The 20,428-nt window shown below is 42.7% G+C and overlaps 1 protein-coding gene across 9 annotated transcripts in view; it reads left to right on the forward strand.

Moving 5' to 3' along the window:
- RTTN (rotatin) overlaps positions 1-20,428 on the forward strand; it is a 163,620-nt gene that overhangs the window by 104,670 nt on the left and 38,522 nt on the right. For 8 of the 9 annotated variants that reach the window (XR_005594099.1, XM_039524718.1, XM_039524716.1 and 5 more), the window contains 7 exons: positions 5,721-5,792; positions 7,038-7,149; positions 8,368-8,560; positions 11,880-11,970; positions 15,468-15,621; positions 15,987-16,124; positions 17,162-17,373. Coding sequence is in view for 8 of the 9 variants with exons in the window: in XM_039524718.1 (XP_039380652.1) it covers positions 5,721-5,792; positions 7,038-7,149; positions 8,368-8,560; positions 11,880-11,970; positions 15,468-15,621; positions 15,987-16,124; positions 17,162-17,373 (972 nt within the window). In the remaining variant the exon portion in view is untranslated. The remainder of the gene's footprint in view (positions 1-5,720; positions 5,793-7,037; positions 7,150-8,367; positions 8,561-11,879; positions 11,971-15,467; positions 15,622-15,986; positions 16,125-17,161; positions 17,374-20,428) is intronic. The other variant, XM_039524715.1, reaches the window with a different exon arrangement.

A 20,428-nucleotide genomic window follows, 5' to 3' on the forward strand; every position in this document is an offset into this window, starting at 1 on the left:
TGGATTGCTGATTTTATACCATATCTGCATCTTTTGTTTTCTATCAGTTTATAGTATGGATAGTGGAAACATATAATTTCTACTTCTCCGAGAAAGTGTTTCCTTTCAGCAGATAGATTATAGTAGTCAGATATGGTGAAAGCACTTTTAAATAAGACGTTTCTTTTTAACTTTCCCTCTAATTAATAGTATCACTGTACAGAAGTGACAATTATATTATGTTTATTTTATTAGCTTTATATTATAGTATTAGGTGTCCAAAGACCTCAATCAGTACTGTGGCCCCAACATGCTCAGTATTGTACAAAGAGATAGGAAGTTGCAGTCCCTGTCCAGGAGTGTTTATTGTGTCAGCATGACCAGTTAGCAGTAACTTTTACAGAAGGTGGCACAGATTGAAGAAACTAAAGCCATCTCTGAAATGTGGCCATAACTTTCAATGGTGACCATCCTTCCCTAGGGAACCTTCTCATTATTTTATACGTGTGTGTTTATGCTCTGGATCCATGGCTGTCAAAGTGTTATACAGTGAGGTGTTTAAACCTTGGGATGGAGCTCTCACTAGAACTGATTATTCAAGGTCTATTACGGCAATGCCAATAGTTTGTTTTGGGGGTGGGGTTAATACTAATGGTAAAGAAAAGAACCTTAATTTGTAAGTAATGGTAGATGAAGGACAAAACCTCAAATTTCTTTTGTAATTTTTGTTTACATTTATGCTTTCCATTTTATTAGCTAACTCACAAATACTCCTTACTTCCCTGTCTTTTCCAGTCTTAAATCTTTAGTTTTTATGCCATAAGAAAGTTAAATTACTTCTGGTGAGAGGACATAGGATATAATGTCTTGTACTCTAAGTTCATCACCATCAGAGGTGATTTGTGAAGGTGATAAGATCTTTCCTTCCTAGAACAGCAGAACACTGTGAAAATGACGTTGTTGTTGTGTTGTATGTGTCCAGTTTAGATAGCAGAAAAATTCTGTTACCATAATTGAGATTCCTTCTCTAAGCTTATTCTGTATTGTGATAGACCCAGGCCAGTTGGGTACAACAAAGTAGAAGAAGGCAGATATACACTGGCCACTGGATTAGCAGTTTTCTGTTCCCTGACTGACCAGAGCAGGTGCTGCTCCAGACTAATGAGAACATCTGACTCCAGTCCCTCATTGCTCGCTTGTGAAGTCATCCTTCCGTCACTATTGCTACTTCATTCATAATGGCAGGAATGTCTCTTGAAAAAAGAGTTTCTGCTGAAAGATCACCCCACTGTTATGTCTGGATTCCAGCAGAAGGGACCACAGAAAGGGCTTCTGTCCTCTCTCTTTCAGCTATTTACGCCTGCAGCGGAGAAGCCCTAAGAGAGGCGGTGATGGGGGTTGGCTGCAGGCAGATTCTCCTCCAGTGCTAGGGCCTAAGCGGGCTAGCGCAGCCTCCTGCTCACCATCCCCGGCCACTCTGCTGCTCCTCTGCCCTCTCTTGCAGGGAGTCAGCCCATGGAGCGCACCGGCTGGCCGGACCCCCACCTGTGCTGCACTGCCCTCCCAGCGCGGAGCGGGGCTGGCCTGGCTGGGGCTGTTCAGGAGCTAGGCAGCCTCCAGGAACAGAGGGGTCAGCTGGGCCCTGAGCTGTTTGCTGCTGCCCCAGCCACCCGCCGCGCTCGCTTCAGGCTGGTCTGTTGCAGCTGCTCCCAGCTCCGCCAGCCTGCGCACGCCTCTTCCCTCCTCTCCGCCTCTCGCACATACACAGGCTAGGGGAGCCACTGTCTGGCCTCGGCGATGCCTGTGGGGTCCTACCGCCTGCAGAATAAATTCTCTGCAGAGCCAGAGCTCCGACCTTGTCCCTGTGAGTCCGGCACTTCTAGGCGGCTTATGCTAGCCTCAGAGGCTCACTGCGACCCTCCACGTAGCCCTTCTCTCTCGAGGGCCAGGGTTACAGTCTACTGAGCCCTTTTCATCATAAGCCAGCAAGGAGGTTGGTGAGAGAACTCCCACAGTCTCTGTTGTCCCTAGGGCTAAATTCAGAACAGTTTAGCCTCCTGTCCTGACAGGGGCCTGTCTTCCCTTCCCAGGAAGTGTTTCTGTAGCGGCAGGTTGGGGGGGAACCGGGGCCTGCCCTCTACTCCGGGTTCCGGCCCAGGGACCGTAATGGTAGCAGCTGTCAGTAGCCGACCTTTCACTGCCAGAGTTGCTACATTTCCCTGGACCACTTCCCCACAGCTCTCCTGCTTCTCCCTTCTTCACTCTTACCTTAGGGCTCCCTTACCGATGGCTTGAGGGTGTCTTCATTAACCAGCCCTTCAGCCACACTTCCTCTCCTCTGGCTTTTCACAGCCTGACTGGAGTGAGCTCTTTTATAGTATCAAAAGGGCCTTAATTAGAGTCAGGTGTTCACATTACCTTAATGGACTCACCTGACTCTTTGCAGGTTAATTGGTGTCAGGTGTTCTCATTAGTCTGGAGCAGCACCTGCTCTGGTCAGTCAGGGAACAGAAAACTGCTAATCCAGTGGCCAGTATATCTGCCTTCTACTACGCTGCTGTATGGGCCAGCCTGTATTCTGCCCTGGTCCCGAGGCCCGCCGGGGATGTCAGCTGGCGGCTCCTTCACGGGGCCGTGAGCACGGGCGTGTACTTGGCACGGTTTACCCTTGTCCCCGACACCTGCCCCTTTTGCGGCGTGAAGGAGACCCTGGCGCATGTTTATTTAGAGTGCGCCAGGTTGCAGCCCCTGTTCCGGCTCCTCTTGGATCTCCTATTGCGTTTTTGGTTGCACTTTTCCCCTCACCTGTTTGTCTATGCACTCCCTATCCGTGGCCCCACGAAGTCGCGGGATCTCCTTGTCAACCTCCTCTTAGTCCTGGCCAAACTGGCCATCTATAAAACCAGGGAGAGGAGGTTGGCCGATGGGATTTCCTGCGACTGTGGGGCCTATTTCCGCTCCTCTGTCCGTTCACGCATCCGGGCGGAGTTCCTCTGGGCGGCGTCCACTGGCTCCCTTGACGCCTTCGAGGAGCAGTGGGCGTTGTCCGGGGTTCTCTGCTCGGTGTCCCCATCTGGTTCCCTTCGTTTAGCCCTGTGACCTCACTCCCGCTCCTGTTTTTTTCATTAGTTGTCCCACGTACTTAGTTAGTGTCCCGGACCTGTGGATCCTCTCCTTAGGCTGGGGGGAGGTCCTTTAGCAGTGGGCGGGCTTTGCCATCTACAAAACCAGGGAGAGGAGGTTGGCTGACGAGATTTCCTGTGACTGTGGGGCCTATTTCCGCTCCTCTGTCCGTTCACGCATCCGGGCAGAGTTCCTCTGGGCGGCGTCCACTGGCTCCCTTGACGCCTTCGAGGAGCAGTGGGCGTTGTCCGGGGTTCTCTGCTCGGTGTCCCCATCAGGTTCCCTTTAGCCCTCTGACATAACTCCCGGTCCTGTTTTTTTTTCATTTGTTGTCCCCCGTAATTAGTTGGTATCCCAGACCTGTGGATCCTCCCCTTAGGCTGGAGGGAGTCATTTAGCAAGCCCGCCCACTTCCTGGATGCCAAATAGGACTACGCTGCTGTACCCAACTGGTCTGAGTCTATCACAGTATGTAGTAATGAACTCATTCTTTCAACACTTGGGCACACTTACGCCTTTGCTGGTTTATGTAATGTTATTTACTAAAGGTTTTTCTATGACTGTAGGAGAGTTTCTTTAAAAAGAAATGGATTTAAGGCTTTAGCCAATCATTAAAAAGATTTTTCAGAGTGAAGGTGCAATGCTGAATCAGTGCAGAGTTGCCCATAAGTGGGCATCTCTTCACTTTGCTGACCATTGTGACTGCTGCTTTGTATTTGGGCCTGTTGTTTTTTGTCAATGAATCTTCTGATTTTTTTTATTTTTTTTATTTTTTAGTAGTTTGGGTTTATTTTATTTCTGGATCCTGACCTTTACTAAATTACAAGACAGCTGTGCTACACCCTTCTTTCTGCATGTACCAAGGCAGTTCAGACCTGTCCATGGGCCTGCAGGGATTGGCCAAACCTCCTTGTGTCAGATTAGCTGCTTCTGGTGATGCAAACGGCGACGATTCAACACTCCTGTCTTACCCATTAGCTTCATAACTTCTGAAGTTGATTTGAGGAAGTTGCAAGCAAGGCTTTCACATTATCCACTTCTTAGGGGACTGACTTTCTTTTACTTTTATTTCTTTCTCTCCCTGTTCCTTCCAACAAAGCTGAGCAAGTCTAAGACTAAGAGGAGAACCCAGTCTGAGAAGAGACCCTCTCAGACCCTCAGAACTCTCAAAATCAGCAAACACTTGCTCAGAAACTACTTCACAAGAACATCAATCCTCTTGAGTGCTTGGGATTCAGCAAACTGGTCTCTGCTCATTCAAGGATTTTTCTTCATGAGTAAGCCCAAAGTTCCCCCTGAACAACTTGGTCTGGTCCACCTCTAAAGGGATAAACGACAGACTCCTGACCCTGATTCTTAAGTGGTCAGTTAAGACCACTTGACAAGGAATCCGACATCCATTTAGACTTTTCATCTGTGCAAAAGGAAGATCTGAGTTCTGATAGGATGATCCCCTGCACTTCATCTCCAGTTATATATTGGAGAATGAGGAGCATCATGTGTCATGTGAATAAGCTCAGGACACATCCACCAGCATGGGTTATGACCTAAAAGGAGAGAACAGACAAAAAAAAGTAGTTGGTCCTCAGCGGGGACTACCATATGCTCAAAAGGTAAAAGGAAATCAAAAGGACCAAATAGATATAGATAGATAGATATCCCAAAGCTGTCCTGTTGCTCATCTATTTCCACAACCTCTAGCATCTACTCTAAAGAAGGGAAGCTCCACTTTGGATCACAGTAACAATGAAGCTGAGAAGTATATGGAAAATTTTCCATTCAACTTCATTCCTTTTTCAAAGAGGAATGGGAAACTCCTAACAAAGGGTAAAGGCTCTGGCAGGAAGCTTTGAAATTCTGTAGGATAATAGAAACTTTTTCCTTCATCCTCCCCAAAGCCAATATAGCAATTGTACTCCCCACAAAGAGCATACTTCCTGCAGACAAAAAGATAAAAGCCACTCTTAGAAGCTTCTTCAGAATCCCCGATAGCTTTATTTGCAGCCACATGCTTCACTAGAGCAACAAGCTAAAAAGACCTGATCATCATCATAAATTCAACTTGTATTATGGAAAATACACGGGGGGAGGGATAGCTCAGTGGTTTGAGCATTGGCCTCCTAAACCCAGGGTTGTGAGTTCAATCCTTGAGGGGGCCATTTAGGGAACTGGGGTAAAAATCTGTCTGGGGATTGGTCCTGCTTTGAGCAGCAGGTTGGACTAGATGACCTCCTGAGGTCCCTTCCAACCTTGATATTCTATGATTCTATGAAAATATCTGTAGCCACTACATTTGTGATTCCCTGAAACTGGTAGCAAGAGTTCTAGCTAATTCAGTGGCTGGATGTCACATCTGGCTTTAGCAGATAGCTATTTAAAGCACATTCTTGGTGCCTCAAAACTGTCTGGTGGACTCATGTTTGAGAACTATTGATAAGGTGGTCTCTGACCTGGACAAGCTAAGCCTTCTCACTCCAGCGAAGTCCTAGGCTGACTGTAAACCCTAGGCAAGGGCAGAGATTCCTTTTTAGACACATCCAAAGCCCATTGAAGTCAGTGGAGTACCTTTCCGTTGATTTTGGTGGGCTTTGGATGAGGCCTTTTGTTCTTACCTACAGAGAAAGAGAAGGGAATCTTCTTATGCCGGGGTAAAATCTGGACATGGAACACCCACAGGAAACCCAGATCAGGTAACAAGTTCAACCCGTCCTTCCAATCCAGTCACTATGGATGGGGTGGGGTGGGGAAAGAGGTAAGACTGTTTGAGAAGCAGCATTTGTAGGGGACAACCTGTCTCTCCCAGTCACAATGGTTGCGGTGGTGCCTGGGTTAAGTAGAACACATTTAAACTGGAAAAGAAAGGCTAAGTTTAGGTAAGACAACGCATGTAGGCTTTTGATATTTTTGACCCTTCTTTCTGCTTGCAGCGTTCCTATGATTAAATAAATCATACTGCTTTGAATAAGCTATTTTCTGACCAGTTGGTCACAGCTTCTGGAGAAAAAAGAACGAGGAGTACTTGTGGCACCTTAGACTAAGAAATTTATTTGGGCATATTCTTTCGTGGGCTAAAACAAACACTGGCAATCATACTGTGGCCAGGCAGCATGAGAAGCTGAAATCTAAATGCTTTAGTGATTCAGATTCTTTTCCAAGGGGGTGAAAAAAATCATGACTTACAGAATCAAAACAGAATGGGATTGGGAGGCTTCCAATGTATTGAACATCTACCAGTCAAGAAAACTGGTATGCCTCAGCAGGTCTGTACTCCTTCATTAGGGTTTGCAATGACAGGACATTTTTCAATGAAGTGTTTAAAGAGAAGACTTAGGTCCTGAACCTAAAAAGACTTACTCAGGCACTCATGTTTAAGAACTTAGTAGCCCCATTTTCAGTTCAGTGGGGCCGCTCACATGCTTGAAGTTAAGCACCTGCATGATACTTTCCAGGATCAGAGCTTAAGTGTTTTCAAAAAACTGTCCATTGAATGCATATGTATTAATATAAACAGCTAGTGTAATGTTCACAACCAACTGTTGTGTGTCTACAGCAATTGCTAAGGGAGGAGCTATTTGCTTACTGCTACTTTGGTTATCACAGTAATCTGAGTATTTAACTATATTCACTAGAGATGAAATCAAAAGGTGTGACAAAAAATAAGTTCTGTTGTGGAAGGTTTTATTCCGTTTTGCATAGTTGAAAACAGTTGTGGAAAAGGCTGAGGTGCACTAATGATCTGTCATGACCATAGAGCATGTGTCACTGGCACTGTGGAGCTTCAGGCAAGGCCAGGAACCAATTTTTTAACACTGACTATTAAAACAAACACACACACACCCAAACACTTTTTGCTCCTGAAAAATTAGCTATCTTTGGACAATAAACATAATACTAACAAAGAGTAAATCAATTGCTTTGTTTTTATCGCTTCCTAGATCCTTTCTGCCTCACCGTCAATGGGGAGCGTTGATGAGCTGCAGGCCCCTGCCCCGCTAGCATCAGCTTGTTTTGTCCCTGAAACACCAGTTGACCGGCTTATGGCTCAAGGTAAACCAGATTTCAGTTTAATTTTTAAATGTATCCATGGACATAAATATTTTTTGGTTGCTTTGGGGTGAGGGGAGATTAGCAATATTGCATAAGGTTTTCTGTGGAATTGAAAGTAAGAAATCCTTTATCCTTGTGAGAAGGAAGAGAATTACACATGAACATTAAATACAACAGCTATTTCTTAAAGTTATAGCTAATTTTTAAAAGTATCTTTTTGGAAGTTGGTTGGTTTGGCGACCTGACCCACATTTTATAGAAATAAAAGGTTCTATGTACTAACAAATTGGTAATAACCAAAAGTTGCATGTGGTGGCTTTTTTGTAGCCTATCTGAAATAAATTCATGGTCTGTCAGTTTCTAATGGACAGATGTCTGCATTGCAAAAACAATCACCACACTTGGCACTGATTGGTGGTCTTACTGGTGGTCTCAGCAGTGGGGCCATGTTATATGAGCACAGAGTCTGAGCTTTCCTGGCATAGCTCTGTAAGGAAGCCTTTAGAGATCTTTTTAGAGATGCACGTGTTTGATGGACTTCGGTTTTTATTGCTGTCAATCTGTCAGCTTTCCAGAACACTAGGCTTTCAGTAGAGAAATAAATGTCTCACATCAAGATATTCTGTTATGAATTTCATTGTCCCATTCTTTCCCATCTCTCCTAATCTGTCCTCAATCTGAAAAAAAAAGTATTTCGCCCCCTGTAGAAAAGTGGTTGTTTTTTAAAGTGATTGTTATGTTACAATGAAAAACTGTATTTTTAACATTTTCAGGCAAATTAGCAAGCATTATGAATATGCTTCTCTGGATTCCTCAGTCATAGAATCTGGGCATCATCTTACACAATTTATATAATTTGTGATGATATATTTTATCATCACAAATGATTAAATAAAAACAATTTTTAAGGGAAACACTGCATAAAAATATTTCATTTATTATTTTAAATTTTTCCCACTTTTCTTTTTTCTGATTATTCATTCAGGTTTCTTGTGCCACAGTTTGCCAAGCAGCTTTCCCTATTTGACGTCTTATAGTTTGAGGTGTAACCATATGAAATTTCATATGTTTTGTTCCAAGAAGCTCTTGTTTTACTGTTGAAAAATCTATAGGGGAGTTGGATACACTGGGTATCAAATAAAATGTATAGTTTTGTCTTATGTAATTACTCTGTCTTATCTTTCGATTAGTGTTTTTGTTTTGATCACTGTGTTCTAGGTCAGAGTGACACTACCACAACAGCATCTCCACATGATTCTCCCCAGCCTGATGTTCTGTCTAATCAGTGTGCTTTAGTCACACCTCCTCTCCTGTCAGCTGTATGCAGCCTGCTGGGCAACCTGCTGGTGGTTGTTCCAAAGGACACTGGAATTGCTCTTCGACAAGCACACTTACTAACACCTCTCAGTAGGTAAGAGCTCAATAACTGCTGAGCTACAAACAGATGCAGCAGTAGAGGAGAACTAGAATATGATAAGAAATATCCATGTTTCTTACCAGAACTTTGTGACAGATATTGATTGGCTCTTGGGTACTCTGAAATGTTCACTAACGCTTTCTAAATGAAGCTAGCAAATGCATGTGTTCATTTTGTGCTTACGGAAAAGGTACCTATTTCCAGACAGATGATTCTCATTATTTTCAATGAGTCTTTCTGGTACAGGTTTTCATCAGTGCGGGCATCTCCTCTTTCCCTCTGGTAATGATTAACCTTTGTTCAGATGGGTATTTATTTATTGTCCATTTTTGAATATATGATCATCAGACATTCAGAGTTGTAAGTGATTATATTTCATTGTGATTTTTTTTCATTGCACAAAGTGTATGTTTGTGTATATTGGAAAGTTGGGCTTGGAGGGGAAAGTGGAATTTGACAGCATGAGTCTTGTCCTTTTTCCCTCTCCTATATCTCCAAGTGATATTTGGCAGCTGTGAGAGGGCTTAGGTTTGAGACCCTCACTATTTTTGTTTCTTTTTTTAAAGAACTTAAAGTAATTAAATGCAAAAACTGTTAATACTAAACAACATTAAAGTGATACTCAGGTTAAAGTTAATATATATTTTTAGAATAAATGTATTTACAGTATGTTACAGTTTGAAAAACTAAACCTTTTTTGTAAGTGGTTGGTCCACCTGTGACATATGAAGCACTAGAATTACGTTTGGTCACATGAAGGAAGTATCTGATAGTGTTTTTAAACAGTGAAGCTTCCCGCTAGTTGTATCTTAGGGTATGTCTACACTACGGGATTATTCTGATTTTACAGAAACCGATTTTTGGAAACAGATTGTATAAAGTTGAGTGCACACGGTGTGCACATTAATTCGGCGGTGTGCGTCCATGTACCAAGGCTAGCATCGACTTCCGGAGCATTGCACTGTGAGTAGCTATCCCATAGTTCCCCCAGTCTCCCCCGCCCATTGGAATTCTGGGTTGAGATCCCAATGCCTGATGGGGCCAAAAATTTGTCGCGGGTGGTTATGGGTAAATGTCATCAGTCAATTCTCCCTCCGTGAAAGCAATGGCAGACAATCATTTCGCGCCCTTTTCCCTGGATTGCCCGGGCAGACACCATAGCACGGCAACCATGGAGCCCGTTCAGCCTTTTTTCACGCTCACTGTATGTCTACTGGACGTTGTTAACAGACGCGGTACTGTAGCACTACACAGCAGCATCCTCTTGCCTTTGCACGTTAGCAAAGACGGTTACCAGCCCTACTGTACCGTCTGCTGCTTTGCAAGTTGACAATGATGGTTACCAGTCATACTGTACCATCTGCTTCTTCATGGGTGCTTCTGGCCAGCCTCGGTGAGGTCGGTTGGGGGCGCCTGGACAAAAATGGGAATGACTCCCCAGGTCATTGTCTTCTTTAAGTTTTGTTTAATGGAGAGTCAATCCTGCCTAGAATATCAGGCAAGCCTACTAAAGAACCAGAGAGGCAAACGGCCGCTCCGGGTCAGAGCCCCAGACATCCCGCAGAAATGATGAGCTGCATGCCATTCTAGGGGGTGCCCCTGCAACAGCGCCACCCGTTGCTTCCCTCCTCCCCCACCCCTCCTGGGCTACCGTGGCAGTTATCCCCCTCATTTGTGTGATGAAGTAATAAAGAATGCATGAATAAGAAACAACACTGACTTTATTGCCTCTGCAAGCAGAGATCAAAGGGGGGAGGAGAGGGCAGCCTCCAGCTGCTATGATATTCCAGGCAGGAGTGAATCTCCATTAGACAAAGCTTAAAGAAGAGAGTGACCTGGAGTCATTCCCATTTTTGGCCAGGCACCCCCAGCCGACCTCACCGAGGCCAGCCTGGAGCACTCTCAGGATGACAATGACGGCTATCAGTCCTACTGTACCGTCTGCCGTCCGCAAGGCAAGGCAAGGGAAGGGAAGGGGATGCTGCTGTGTAGCACTGCAGCACCGCGTCTGCCAGCAGCATCCAGTAGACATACGGTGACATTGAAAAAAGGAGAGAGAGGATTTTTTCCCCTTTGCTTTCACGGAGGGAGGGGTGCCAACGACATATACCCTGAACCACGAGTGACAATGTTTTTGACCCTTCAGGCTTTGGGAGCTCAGCCAAGAATTCAAATGATTTTCGGAGAGTGCGGGAACTGTGGGATAGCTACAGTCGTCCCTCCCTTCGTGAGCGTCCATTTGATTCTTTGGCTTTCTGATACGCTTGTCTCAGCTCCTTAGTTTCACGCAGCTCTGTGTTGAGTCCCTGTTGTGGCCTCTGTCCATCATAGCCTTGGAGATTTTTTCAAATGTTTTGGCATTTCGTTGATTGGAACGGAGTTCTGATAGAACAGATTCATCTCCCCATACAGAGATCAGATTCAGTAACTCCCTTACGGTCCACGCTGGAGCTCTTCTTTGATTCTCGGACTGCATGGTCACCTGTGCTGATCAGCTCTCCACGCTGGGCAAACAGGAAATGAAATTCAAAAGTTCGCAGGACTTTTCTTGTCTACCTGGCCAGTGCATCGGAGTTCAGATTGCTGTCCAGAGCGGACACAATGGTGCACTGTGGGATAGCTCCCGGAGGCCAATACCATCGAATTGCAGCTTCACTAACCCTAATTTGAAATGGCAATACCGATTTGAGCACTACTCCCCTCGTCAGGGAGGAGTACAGATATCGATATTAAGAGCCCTTTATATCGAAATAAAGGGCTTCGTTGTGTGGACGGGTGCAGGGTTAATTCTGTTTAACACTGCTAAATTTGAGATAAACTCGTAGTGTAGACCAGACCTTAGTGCAGGACACTCTTTAGAATTTCAAAGACTTTTATTAGAGGCTTGTCTACACAATATATATTAGTGGTATTAAAGCAGTAAAAATCCTACTAGTGTGGATGCAGTTACAGCAATATTAAGGTGTTTATACCTATATAGCGTATTCCTGTATGGGAAGGGGAATACGCTATACTAGAATCAGGCACCTCCCTATTGATATAACAACATCCACACTAGTGGTTGTACTGGTAAAACTATTTTGCTTTAAAAAAAATCACAAACACCTTTTATACCAGTATAAGTGCATCTGCACTAGGGTTTGAAATAATATAACTATTTGGGGATAATTGTCACATCCATGTAATGTATTTTACTCTAAGTTAATGATATGTACTGTTATCTTTAATAGCATATTTGTAAAGTTTCTTTTGTTTTGCATGAAAGTTGAAACATATTACTCTAACAAACTATTTATCCTATATTTTCCATTAGTCTTGTAAATGCTAGGTTGATTGAAAGATGTATGTTGGAATTGAAAGCTCCTCTGCCTCATCCATGTCACACTGAACATACAAAAGTTCAGGTTAGTTTTATGTGATTATGAAATGCGCTGTATGAATTTAAAAGCTTGAAGTTCATTAAACGTATACAACTATATCAGTTTGTTTAGACTGTATACCCAGTATCTTAGAACAGCTATCAAAGCTATTCTAAACTGTCATGTAAATTATATTAAATCATATTTCAATCAAATTCTATGTAAACTTGAGAGGAAAATATACTATGCACTATTCACAGTAGGCTATTCATTGTGTTTTAAAAAGAGTTGTACATAAAACTGTCAAACTATAAAACAGTTTTAACAATCTATCTAAACCATCAAGAAAAAAATATTTTCTTTAAAACTCGATTAAAAACCTCCCAAACACTACCCTAAAGCTGTATGTTAATTTTTGACTTAGAGTGATATGTAGAGATAAACTAGAAACTCTTCAGGTCATAATTAAGGCTACAATTATATCGCAGAGGTCACGGAAATCATGGAATCTGTGACTTCCATTGACCTCCATGATATTTTCTGCCACGGGGTTGGCGGACCTTCCCGTAGCTGCCCTGCCCCACAGGCAGGGGGACTCCAGAGCTCCCATGTGCCCCAGCAGCAGTGGGTGCTGAACCTGCTTATCCCTTTAGTCAGGGATATGTTTAGTGAAAGTTAGGGACAGGTCACAGGCTTCTGCAAATTTTTGTTTATTGCCTGTGACCTGTCCATGACTTTTACTAAACATATCCGTGACAAAAATGTAATCTTAGTCGTATTGTATTCTAATAGTTATGATACAGCCATTGCTATTGTGGTAGGAATGGAATCACAATAATTATACTGAAACACCATAATAGTCATTATGCCAAAGACATTATATTTTAAGTGTCAATTAGCTTAAAGTAAGTGGTGTTGTGTCCACTTTTCCATTCGAAAAAAAAATGTTCTGAAATGTTTAAATAAAAGGAAGACTGTCAGCAAATTGCTAGGATACTGTTGTCCCACATGTTCTGTTGTAAAAATGTAGCCTTATGTCTTCAGAATGAACTCTTTGGTGATACAAAAGCACATGACAGGCTGGGCATTATGATGTTTTATACTGAATAGTTTCAACCAGTTACTAACTCATATATCCGTTGTTTTAAGTAACTGTTTAGCATGCAAATCCTTGGATGCACTCATATTTCTCCATCTAGTTGTCCATAACAAACATGGCCACTTCAGTTGAGGCCCTAGATCTTGCAGACATTAAAGCAGATGTGTAACTTTACATATGAGGAGTTGAACTGTTGTTAGTGGGACAACTTGCATGTGTATAGTTATGCACATACTTAAGAGTTTCCAGGATTGGGGCCCTAGTGCTAAATAGTTTTTCTTTCATAGAGTAAATAACATTATATAGAAAAAAATATGGGCAGAACTTGTCACAGAAAACTTCAGAAAGAAATAAAAAATCTAATTACCTAAGTTTTGCAGGCAGATGTACTGAGAAGTCATTACCCACTCCTCAAATATTTTGTGAGGCTCACCATTGATGTATAGGGTGAAAAATTGAAGCCAAGGTCTTCCACAACATCTAAGTTATATCAAAAAGAACGTTCATAGTCTTAATGTATATATAACTGTGTGAAGGGCTGCCATATTCTTTTATTAAACAATTTACTTAAACTACCAAAGAGACTGCAAAGAGAGAGCCTCCTTTGAGAGAGACGGGAAACACTCAAAAAGCTGTAATTCACTGACCCTCCTTAAGTTCCTTTGGGGAAAATCACTAACATTTTTTTAAATCTTCAGTTACAGTGGCCATTATGAGGATATATTCATATTCTCATCAGTGTCCCCATGCTGTATTTTTTCTGTTTGCTTCACAACTATTCCGAGGAATATCATTTAGTCCTCTAGGTTTCTCCACAACTTCCTCCTAAGAAATTTCCGTATCTATCAGTGATACTTTGGATTTCACACCAGTGTCTTCAGAATGGGAATTTTCCATCATCTTGTATAATAAACGTTTGTGGGGAAAAAAACTAACTTCAGTCCACATCACCTTAATTTCCCATCTCTTTAACTGATATATATTTAGGCTTGACAGGGTTAAATTTTAATTGATAACTCTCAGTAATCGCTGAAATCAATGACAAAAAAATGAATGAGTATCTATAGGTGTATCTGTGAGTCCATGCTGGGAGTCATCTGCAGCCCTGCTGTCACGGAAGTAAGTGGGTCTGTGATAATGCAGCTATACAGGGCTCCTTGTGCTGCCTCAGGTGACAAATTAGGAGTGGGCGTGGGGGGAGAGTCTGCAGTCCTTATGGGGCAGAGCAGAGACCCCCGACTAAGGCTGTGAGGAGGAGCCCCCAGCTGTGAGGGAGGCCACCCCACTGCTGAAACTGCAGTCCTGCTGACACAGACCTGCTTTCTCACTCACTAGCTGGGCGTGCTCGGGTTCTCTGCTCTGCCCCACCAAGACTACAGACTTTCCCACACCTTGTGCTAGCAGGGATCAGGTGTCACCAGCAGCTCCATTGTCACAAGAGTGAGGGGATAGGGCTGTGACAGCAGAGTTGCAGAGGATTCCTATATGTCTGCTGGGCTGGTTACACCTGATCCCTGCAGACTCCAAGTGCAGTGGAGGCTATAGTTGTCCTAGCCTTGCAGAGCAGAGACACCCCCCACCCCGGTGACTAGGACTTCAAGGAGGAAGACGAGCCCGTGGTGGCAGGGAAGGCTACCCCATTGCTGAACAGTTCCTGCATGGGGGTGGCTCCCACACTCCTGGCTGGTGAATTTGTGAGTGAGGCCACTGACACCCAATTCCTGCAGGTACACGGTGCAGGGAAGGTTGCAATCCTGGCCCAGTGGAACAAAGACCCCCTCAACCCAGCTGTGGGGGGCTTTAAGAACTAGTCAGCAACAGGGTGGCCTCATCTGCAGCCGGGGATGACGACGACTCCTTATAGCCCTGGCTGGGAGTCTCTGCTATGCCCAGACAGGACCCTGAGCCTTCTCTGCACCTTATGCCAGCAGAGATCCAGTGTCAATAGCTCCATGGCTGTGCAGGGAGCCCTCTGCAGCTCCCTAGTCATGGCCCAGCTCGCTCACTCACCAACCAGGAGTGTAGGAAGCCGCCCGTGGCAGGAACTGTTAGGCAGTGGAGTGACCTCAGCAGCCACAGGATAATCCTTCTTGTGGCTGGGGATCTCTGTTCTGCAGGTCCAGGACGACTGCAGCTTCCCCTGCACCTTGCTCCCTGGGGCCACAGAGAGCGCCCCCTGCTGTCAGTACTGCCCTAACCCTAAGTACAACCCTATCCCCCACAACTTTAAAAATTAAAAATAGTTAAAAATAAAAAAAATCTTAAATGAAAATGGACAAAAAAGGTCAAAATTTAAAAAATGAATATCAAATTCTGCCAGCCATATATATATGTAGATTCCCCAAAAGGTGTATTATGCGGTATTGCCTAAAGTAGGTCTTAACATACTGTAAAATCAGGTTTCAAGGATCCAGCTTTTGTGTCCTTTTTACTATTTTAACAGGTTTTATTCCTACTTCAGTACTTGTCTTCAGTGTCCAGGCTTCTACAGTCATGTTTATTGGTAGACACTCAGCTTGTGATCCAGGATGAGCTAATGAAACCTCTTTTGGGAAATACCTTAATGATCCTCTCCGTTCGCTCTCTGGATGGCTTGGGTAATACGTAGATACTTCTCTTGTCTAGACAGACAGATGCACTTCTTACTCAGCAAAATCAGTACCATCTTTCCTGACATTGTATGTTAAACTGTAGAGTTACATGTTTCATTTGCTTCATGCTAATATTTAGAAGTTTATATCTGCTAGCTATTTACTCTCTAGTCTTCAAGCATAATTACGAAATAAAGGGAGAAACTGAGTTAAAATTGGTTTGGGGCTGTATTATTTGTGTATGGGATGGGGGTTGCATGTTTGTTTTTTTTTATCACTTCTTATTTTAAAGGTAAGTTTCTGTGGTCAGGCTTAGATATCCAGATTTCTGTTTGTGTTAATAGCTTGAACTTCCTATGTTCTGTTTGCAGATACTGAGTTAACATCTGCGGTTCACCAAACATGGACAGACTTGTTTAGCCTTCTGGCTATGCTGTTAAGGAAAAGTGGCCAAATTGCTCTTCCATCTGTGACAGCAGCTCTTGGAAAACATTGGACTGCAATAATTGGTAATGCCTATTCTTAGATGGATTTAGGCCTTGCAGCTAATAATGAGGATGACCTCTTATTAGATGCTATCAAATACTTATAAAGGACATATCCATAACAATAAACAAAATGTGCCTGCATTTTACTGAGAAAGTACCCTTGTTTGTTTTTATAACTTTTTCTTGTATAGTTCGGTAGTCATTTCTCAGCTATTACACAGCTTTCCAATTTTTTTTTGTATAGACTTCAACAGTTTCTGGTTCTGGACTTTGGGATAAAGTAAATCAGCTTTAATTAGAGGCTGAACAGAGCTATAGCATACTGTTTTTTGTTTTGGATTTTTTTTCTTACACTGATAGTTTATGTAAAACGTACGAAAGCAAACAAAAACATACAAGCCTGAAAAACATTTTTAAAGGTGACAAACTTTTCTTGCTGCATGAGTCATCATGTAGTCACTTGTTGTTGTATAATGGTTTAAACTATTACACAAATAATAAGTTAATTATTATAATTAAGACCCTGATTAAGCAAGGTAATCTATCATGTGCCTACAATTAATCACCTAAGTAGTCCCATTGAAATCTATGCTTTTAGTTAGGCATGTGCTAAGTAACTTGTTGAGCCAGGGCCTAACTGCACTTCTGCCAACAGAGTCAGCTTCTAATGAAAAGCTTCTGATTGTTGCTGTCTTTAATATAATGCAAGCTCTGGTTTAAAGTGAGGGGAAGGCTAAAAAATTCAAATAAGTGACTCGTCTAGCAAGTGAAGGTTGACTCAACAGTGTCAGTGCTCATTTGTGGTTTTGTTCTTTTAATTTCAAATGTAACATGGAATACTTAGTCATTCACACTTTCCATGAATTTAGAATACAAAAATGTATTTTTAAACTTAGGTGCAAATACTTATGGCTCATTGGATGTCTCTTGCAAGCACTAGTGTGCTGTTCCATGACCCAGGCACATACCTTGGATTAGTTTGTTGCAGTTCTGAAATGTTTAACCATGTCTTGAAGCTGAAATTAAAAAAAAAATCTGTTATGTATTTGATCTTTTAGATACAATTTGTGACTGTGTGCATCTGTCCACCACATGTCCCAGCTTATATATGGCCAGTTTGCAGTTCCTCTCCTTTCTTTTGGCTGAAGAGGGGAAAAGGCAGCTCCAAGATAAACAGAATATTTGCCCCAACCCAACAATTACTTTTCTTCTAGATGAAGCGGAAGGAGGTTTGGCATCAGGAGCCAAACTTAATGAATTAATAATTCAGGTATAAATTTATATATTCAGTAAATTAATACGATGGTATTATGGTTTTGATTATATGACTGAGATCATGTTTCTATTGTAATGCTGAATGTCTAATTAAAAGCTAGGCCAACCTATTTTGAGAACTAGTCTTAGTAAAGAATCCAGAGCACTTCAAACAAACTGGTTTATTAACTGCATTTAGAAATCACTCTTCCCACAACTGTTATACAGCTTTTTAACACCACACAGCAACATTACATAATAGTTTAGGGTAGGAAGTGAATACAATATTTTATTTAAATTGCAGGGGAAGATTTTACATAATTAGAATATCATTATGCAAATTTAAATTGGAAATAATTCAATATTTTGGTCAAAAGGATTCCTACTTTTCCAAATATGCCTTGGAATATTTAAGGATTGAGACCTTGTTTTTCTTCCCATAAATGACAGCAGCAGAGTGCTCTTTAACACCACACAATCATAGAAATTAGGGACTGAGAAAACCTATTTAGCCATTTAGTCCATCCTTTGCCAGTGTCTGATTATTGCATACAGGACTATCTAGTTTTAAATCTGCCAGGCATTGAACTTTTATCTCTTCCATTGGGAGACTGTTCCTCAACATAATAGATCTCACCGACAGGACAATTTTCTTGATATTAACCAAAATGTTTTCTCTTTCCTAATTTAATCTCATTATTCCTATTTATACTTCCTTGTACTACCCTAAATAATTCCTTTCCCTCCTTGATATTTACACCTTCAGTTGTAGACCCTTAACATGTCTTACTTGTCACTTAGGGCTTGGCTACACTTACGGTTTGCAGCGCTGGTTGTGCTGGGTGTGTGTCATGCAGGCTCAGGAGCAGGTGAGGTGTGTGCACCACACCACAGCACCAGTGTGTGTGTGTGGCCAGTGTGGCAGCATTTCCAGCATTTCCAGGGAGTGATGTGATGATGGCAGCAGAGCAGCTATCCCAGCATTCAAGTGCTTTTCAAAAGAGGGGAGGGGGTGGAGTGGGGTGGGGGTGGGAGAGGGGGGGGCGGGGGGAGGGATTTTTGGAGCCACACTTGTGTGTCCTGCTTTGAAATTGAAAAAATTTTTCATTTTTCTGAGTCTTAGTCTTACTGCAAAATTGCTGCACAGCCTGCACGACTCCCCCCTCCTGCCTGCCCTCATTCATATTGATTGTTACCACAGACAACAGATGACACAGCAAACAGGAGCTTTGTTTTTTTTTTTTTAGCAGGAGCAGCAAGGGAGGAGCTCCAGCAGCACAGAACAGGAGGAGGAGGGAGGAGATGATTGATTTCACAGATTGATCACAGCACAAGCAAGAGCAGGCGAGCCGGTTAAGAAAGAGAGCTCGGGAACAAAACAACAACAAAAGACAGGCTGCATAACAAAAACAAGGGGTAATTTTTAGTTAAAAGCATTCTGATATATCTCTTCTTCCCGGGAGCCAATAAAAGCGTGTGTGTGTGTCACACTTGCATGAGCAGCTGCTGGATCACTGCGCTGCTCACCCCAACCTGGCCAGGTGTACAGCCAGCAGCAGCGCAGCAGTTGTGAGTTGCAGCCTGCTTGTGCCCTGTGTGTGCGGGTGGGTGTATTGCAGCGCTGAAAGCTCTACAGCGCGCTGCAACTTGCAAGTGTAGCCAAGCCCTTAAACAAGATATATTAGTTGCTATATATTTAACTTCTCTTTCCTCATAAGTCCTTCAGCTCCCTATAATTTTTATTTGCCTACTCTTAACTACCTGCACTTTATCATTGTATATTTGGTAATAATAGTAAGATTTCATGTGAAACTATAACAAATGATTTATTAAAACTGAAATATCCCCATCGGTCTGTTTTTCACTAGTTTTAGTCAATAGAAGCTGTCAAGTTTGTCTGAATTTGTTCTTTATAATCAGATATGGCTAACTGCTCTTATTGTTCTGATACCTAGATGCCCAGTGATATTTCTCTTAATATTCCATTATTTTGCCACAATTGCTGGAACAATAGTTCTTTTTTAAGTTTGTGTCGGTGTGGATCTTACTGTAGATGTGCTTTATTTACACACGTGAGACTTGAAAAACATTGAGTAGCAGTGACTGTTGGGGCCTCTCGTGCTCTTTGACACCTTAAACTCTTGTGCATGGACATGAAGGGAGGTGTGAATGTCTTATGGCAGTACTGGGTCAGACCAGTGGTCCATCTAGCCCAATATTCTATCTTCCGACAGCAGCCAGTGCCAGATGCTTCAGAGGGAATGAACAGAACAGGGCAATTATCAAGTGATGCATCCCCTGTCATCCACTCCCAGCTTCTGGCAATCAGAGGTGTCGGCACACCCTCAGCATGAGGTTGCATCCCTGAACATCTTGTTAATAGCCATTGATGGACCTGTCCTCCATGAGCTTATCTAATGCTTCTTTGAAACCAGTTATACTTCTGGCCTTCACTACATCCCCTGGCAACAATTCCAGGGGTTGACTGTGCATTGTGTGAAGAAGTAAGAAAAAAGGAAGTTTGTTTTAAACCTACTGCCTATTAATTTCATTGGGAGACCCTGGGTTCTTGTGTTATGTGAAGACATACCTAACACTGCCTTATTCACTTTTTCCACACCATTCATGAGTTTATAGACCTCTATCGTATTCCCCCCTTAGCTGTGTTTCTTCCAAGATGAACAGTCCCAGTCTTTTTAATCTCTCCTCATGCAGAAGTTGTTCCATACCCTTAATCATTTTTATTGCCCTTCTCTGTACCTTTTCCTATTCTAATATATCTTTTTAGAGATGAGGTGACCAGAACAGCATACAGCATTAAAGGTGAAGGTGTGCCATGGATTATGGCATTATGATATTTTCTGTCTTTATTATCTATCCCTTTCCTAATGGTTCCTAACATTCTATTAGCTTTTTTGACTGCTGCTGAAAATTGCTGTCTGATAGGAAACTGAACCTGCACTGTGGGTTTAGGGCTCTTCAAGACTTGATTTACCCCAACTGGTACCACTTTCCCTGGGGTTTCCACTTAGGGAAGGAAGCTTTACATTGCGTTCAGAGCTTGCTAAAAG

This window comes from Mauremys reevesii, linkage group 2 (assembly GCF_016161935.1).
Source record: "Mauremys reevesii isolate NIE-2019 linkage group 2, ASM1616193v1, whole genome shotgun sequence".
Taxonomy (NCBI): Eukaryota; Metazoa; Chordata; order Testudines; family Geoemydidae; genus Mauremys; species Mauremys reevesii.